The sequence below is a fragment of the Daktulosphaira vitifoliae genome, unplaced genomic scaffold, assembly GCF_025091365.1.
Source record: "Daktulosphaira vitifoliae isolate Bord-2020 unplaced genomic scaffold, ASM2509136v1 Scaffold_3, whole genome shotgun sequence".
Lineage (NCBI taxonomy): Eukaryota > Metazoa > Arthropoda > Insecta > Hemiptera > Phylloxeridae > Daktulosphaira > Daktulosphaira vitifoliae.
This window is the reverse complement of record NW_026099574.1, coordinates 36,464,084-36,469,663: the sequence shown is the minus strand read 5'-3', so window position 1 is coordinate 36,469,663 and position 5,580 is coordinate 36,464,084. Positions and strand designations below refer to the sequence as shown.

Here is a 5,580-nt window from a genome sequence, read left to right as displayed (position 1 = left end):
AAAAAAAAAAAAAAAAAACACATCATAGTAAAACCAATACCTTCTCAGCTTCGCATTGAAGCTAATAAAGTTAAGGGGTAAAAAACCCAGTTATTAAAAAATGAAATTAACAACCTTGTTATTTCTAATCGGCATATGCCTACCCAGAAATTTTCATTAAGACAATCTCTGCAATAACATTTTGAAATTGTTATACTCCTCAGCTGATTCCGTAGGGGTGCGAATTCTTAGATAGTTATACCTGTGGTTGGGTTAGTATAGAAAGCCGAAAAGAAGGATATTAGATGATTTACTCTACCAAATATAATTCTGTTAGATTTAACAATTTTAATTACTTTAGTTTTTTTATGTCAAAATACGACTAACTATATTTTCTATACACAAATTGTGCTAGCCTTTAATGTACAATTGCTGCACTAATACGACTGTAATAGTTATTTCATAACAAAATTAATTATAGCTAATGCATAAAAAATAAATTAAACTATATTATAGTTTCATCAGGCTTAAATTAAATTATTAATTACGTGAAATTATTTTTTTCTTAATATGTAACAATAACTTGGAACACAATTTTAAATTTGATAACGAAGCTTTATCCAAAAATGTTCTGATAATTTTTTTCTCTTTAATTAGTAATTTATAAATATATTAATTATTATTAGGGCAGCGAGTTTTGATAATTAAACGGGAATTATCGTCTTAATTATTTTATTNGTATATATGTATTTAAAATACCTCTTCATGATAAATCAAAATATTAAAAATTGTGCACCTACTAAATAATTTTTTTTTCAATTTTTAACTTAAAATAATAATTTTTAATGATTGTGTTGTAATTAAGAAAAAATAAAATACATTCAATTGGTTTAAAGAATGGTGAATCAAAATTATCAGTCATTATTTAGCATAGACTATTGCTTAGTAGTTGAAACTATTATCATAGTTATCAAAAGTTAATTTACGTAACTATTTCCAATAAAATATACTTTTTATTGAATTTTTACTGAATTGAATAATTTTAATACTACAATTGGAGGTGAATTGGTTACATATTATTTTTAATACATGTTTACTTAACGAGTAAAAATATTATTTATCAATTATAAATCTAATGAACTCTAATTTAATTCATTTTATTTAACAATATGTTTTTAATAAATAATTCACATGTAAATATTTATACATATATATAAATCATTCTTTTAACGTCATTCACTCAATTTTTCTTAAAATAATAACTATGTTCAAGTTTTTTTTAGGTGTACAATTTTTAATATTTTGATTTTCATTGTATTAAATATACAACATATATAGTAACACTATATTTTTTAATTTTCCTTGCTTCTTAATATTATAACATATTTTTATAACTAAATTTTATTTATTTTTTTGTTTGTAATGTTTTTAAATTTTTATAATAGTTCTAAAATAAATCAAACTTTCTATTGAAGAATTGAAAATGTTATTTATAAATATATTATATTAAATACAATTTTATATAATATATAATACTTATATCAAAAATATGTACACCATGAAAAATCGTGATTAACATCTATGAAGTACATTCTTAAATAAACAATTTATTTAAACTTTATTAAACAAAAAGGATGAATTAAGTGTTAGAAAAATAACGGTATTATAGTTAAATAAAATTTGTTCTTGCAATGTTTTCAAACGTAAAGTTTTAAAATAAAAATACATAAATCAGTATATTGTAAAAAAAAAAACTAAATTGACATGAAAATATTATATAATATATCAAATTCAATTTTGACTTTAAATTTTTTTAATTTAAAACAATGTGTAAACCTGAACATTTTCTTACTATAAATTCGATCATTAAAAAATTTCATACGTTCATGACTTTTCTTTTCAAGTTTTTTAATAATTATGGTGTATCGAAATAGAAATCTGTAAATGACTTATGGCATTTATTTATATACATATATATCATTGATCATTATCATATTTTCTTTTATTTAGAAAAACAAACTTATTAGTAATAACCTCTAAACAGTATAGTTCTAAATTTAANCTATAATTGGAAATTAAAATGGGCCATCATTTTTAAGCGCCGTAGTATAAGATCCCTCTAAATCTATAGTGAACATTCATAAATATGTTTATAGTTTATGTAAAAAATGCCAAAAAAATTTTTGTTAGAAAATCTTGATTGCAGAACACCATGCTTACAATCCAGATGTGATGGATTTTTTAATTGCAAACAAGTATTTGGATCCTAATTTGGATGATGAAATACACAACTATAGATAAATAATTTATTTATGAAATTACAACCTAGAAAATAACACATTACTAAGTTTTTAAGTCAATTAATAAAAATTTGTACTGGCTGGTGGTTAAAATTATAATTACATATATTTCACAGCCCTACTCATAATACAATAAATTGTTAAATAAATTATTATTTAAATTTTTCTATTACATACATCATGGTTTATGATTTGCTACATTTGTTTTTGAAAAGATTTAAGTAAGTTATTTATTTATGAAAAGGGTCAAAATGATAAATTTTGACTTCTTACTGTTTGTTAAAATATGAATTTGTAAAATTGGTATTCATATATTTATGTAATAATAGAAATTTACAATGTAAAATAAAGTAACTACTATTAGACATCAATTCACCTGTGTCAATTGTCTACTCAAATATAGTTTTGAAATGGGCTAGCCATACTATTTGTCAGTTCTATTATTACAAACGCATATTTATAGTGCCTATCTTGCAAGATAGTACTGAATGTAACTAATACGATTAATACTGTTACTTATAACATATATGTATAAGTAAGTAACCAACACTGTACTTAGTAATTCTTCAGGATACATCAGACCAATCGTCAAAATTAGCTGGCTAATTTAATGATTAAAAAAAATTTATTTACGTATTGTTTTTTGATCAATGTAGCGTTTACGTTCATTAAACAATTAGTTTGCTTTAAAAGAAAATTGTAGTCCTTCATGATTTCATTTAATACTTCACTCCATTCCTACAGTATAAATATTGCTCGATAATACGTCAAAAGATCACAAATTGTTTCTTGTTAAAGCTATCATCGCACTGATAGCTTTAGCACTACAATGCAATAATTGGAATACATTTTCCCTCAAATGTAAATGTTTCAAAAAAATATCATTAAAAAAAGTTGATTTTGATATTTTCAATTTCAAGTTTATAATTAAATCGTACAATTTTCAATAAATTGGTCGAAGGACAAAAAAGTGAGCAATGAAGTAATGTTTTTTATTTATGTGAAATGGTAAAAATGGAGCGTGACTAAACGACACCACGGTCATTAATTAATTTAATATTTTTAATATTAAGTACTCAAATAATGGAAATAAAACTAGAAACCTCCGAGTCAAAAGTTTTATAGTAAAAAATTGTATTGGTTTCTACAACACAATTCAGGGATGTTTTTCTTTATTTAAAAGATATATTGGTAATGAAAATACAGTTCATAGTGAAAATCAAAAAAGCAAAAATATAACAATCATTATTAATTTATTTTATAATTCTACAATTCTATAAATTTATTCATAATGTTTTCAGCCGATGACTTAAAAAAATTTGAAGATCCTAATTAATACAAAATATGAAATAAGTAAACAAGTATAAATTGAAGTCAAAATTTTTTTTGGTTACTTTTAAAATGATTATATATATATATANTTACTTTTAAAATGATTATATATACATAAATATAAGCATTAATGCAGATAAAAAAATTATAGTTAGAACTTTTAAATGTATAAATATTAAAACATCAAAGATATTTTTGTCCACGATAAAACTGTATTGGAGTACCACAAAAATTTCTTTATCGACCAAAGATTTTATAATTAATGTGATCAATTAAACATTGCTATAGATCTAGTACCAAGATCAAAAAATCCAATATTAATATTATTTCATCTTCATATCAAAGCTAAAAAAATAACAACTTAAATCAAGTTTTATTTGATAATATGTTATATAAATATTATATTGTATAATATAATGTTTAAACTTACATCTAATAGTCATAGAAAACATTTATGTGATGGTTATAATTTATAGTTTTTAGAGTTTTATGCGATGAAAGCATTGACAATTATGTTTGAAAATTTTACTGAGTATTTAGTTATAAAATTTATCTTTGATTGTAAAAATTTAATTTATTAATTAAATAAATTAACTCAATTCATTTACGATCATCTCAATATATAAATAATATTACAGATAATACAAAATTATTTTAATTTTAAATGATTAGTTTTATTTTACAACAAATAAAAGTAATAAAATGCATAATAAAAAAAAATTTAATAAATATTTATTAAAAGTCATAACTAACAGAAAACTAATATATTCAGAGTTTTTTAGTAAAATATTTAATAATAATTAATCAATGTGATAGTAAGTAAAATAATACAAAAATATATAATGTATATTTTTGAGAATAACCATATGGTGTTTTGGTAACTAAATTTTTTAACTGACCACAGAAATATTTGATATTTTGTCACTAGTATAAAACCATAGCGATGTAGGATTTCAGGTTGTCTTTATCAATAAATTTACAGTTTTTACATATTGATTATCAGTCAAAACACAATATTTTATTATTCTTTATTCTTAAATAGCTATAACATCATTGTTCATAAATTTTTCAACATTTTATGACATATCCATTTCAAAATGTCGACGTGTTTTTTGCAGCATCATCCGTTTATCAAACGATTTTTTTATCTGTAAGTACAAGTACAATTTAGTATAGTAAAATAAAGAGGTTCAATACTCCATTTACTTCTTTGTTCATAAAACAGTATAATATAGACACCATTAATCCTTGAGATGAGTGTAGTATATGAGCTGAATAGGACCAGAATGCAAATAGTTCAGGACTGCTGGAATGTGGTTCTGGTATTACAACTAATATAAAATTTGATATGCCCAATAACGGTACAAGAGCCACTGCTGCTTTTGATACTTTCCTGAAATTCATTTAAAAGTAATTGGTGATCTTTAAATGGTAATTTAATATAATTATACATATGTATTACTTTTTTAAAACATAATTTTTATAAAACGTAACTACGAGTATTCATAAGTTATTGCATATCGAAATTATAATTATCTTGAATTACCGAACATTCACATTTTTTTATAAAAAAGTAAAAAAGTTTTATCTTTTAAGTCTAATAGAAATCACAAAATTGGAACTAAATTAGTACTTTTATTTATGGTTTCTTTATTAAACTTAACTATTTTTAATTTTTTTTATGAAACTTATAGTAAATAATATCATTAAAAAATAGATATCAAATTAATATTTTGAATAATTGATTTATCTTATTACTTATAATAACATTAAAGAAAAGATAGTAATTTACTATCCTCTTNAATAACATTAAAGAAAAGACAGTAATTTACTATCCCCTTAAAAGTTAATCAGATGTCCAAAAAAGAACAACTATTGGTTATAAGTTATAACTATCAATTATTCGATTTTTAAAGAGCTATAACTTATGGCTTTTCAATATATGGATTTATTCTTTTATAAAAAAGCT

At 21.8% G+C, this 5,580-nt stretch overlaps 1 protein-coding gene across 9 annotated transcripts in view; it reads right to left on the bottom strand.

The window, feature by feature from the left end:
- The window catches only part of LOC126901960 (PDF receptor), a 172,910-nt gene that overhangs the window by 71,118 nt on the left and 96,212 nt on the right, over positions 1–5,580 (bottom strand). The window contains exons 11-13 of one of the 9 annotated variants that reach the window (XR_007703157.1): positions 4,818–5,004; positions 4,511–4,759; positions 3,796–3,956 (exon numbers count right to left, since the gene is read on the bottom strand). The exons of 6 other annotated variants lie outside the window; for them this stretch is intronic. Coding sequence is in view for 2 of the 3 variants with exons in the window: in XM_050678931.1 (XP_050534888.1) it covers positions 4,688–4,759; positions 4,818–5,004 (259 nt within the window). In the remaining variant the exon portion in view is untranslated. Of the gene's footprint in view, positions 1–3,795; positions 3,957–4,338; positions 4,760–4,817; positions 5,005–5,580 lie in introns of those variants that run through there. 2 more of the 9 variants (XM_050678931.1, XM_050678935.1) reach the window with 2 other exon arrangements.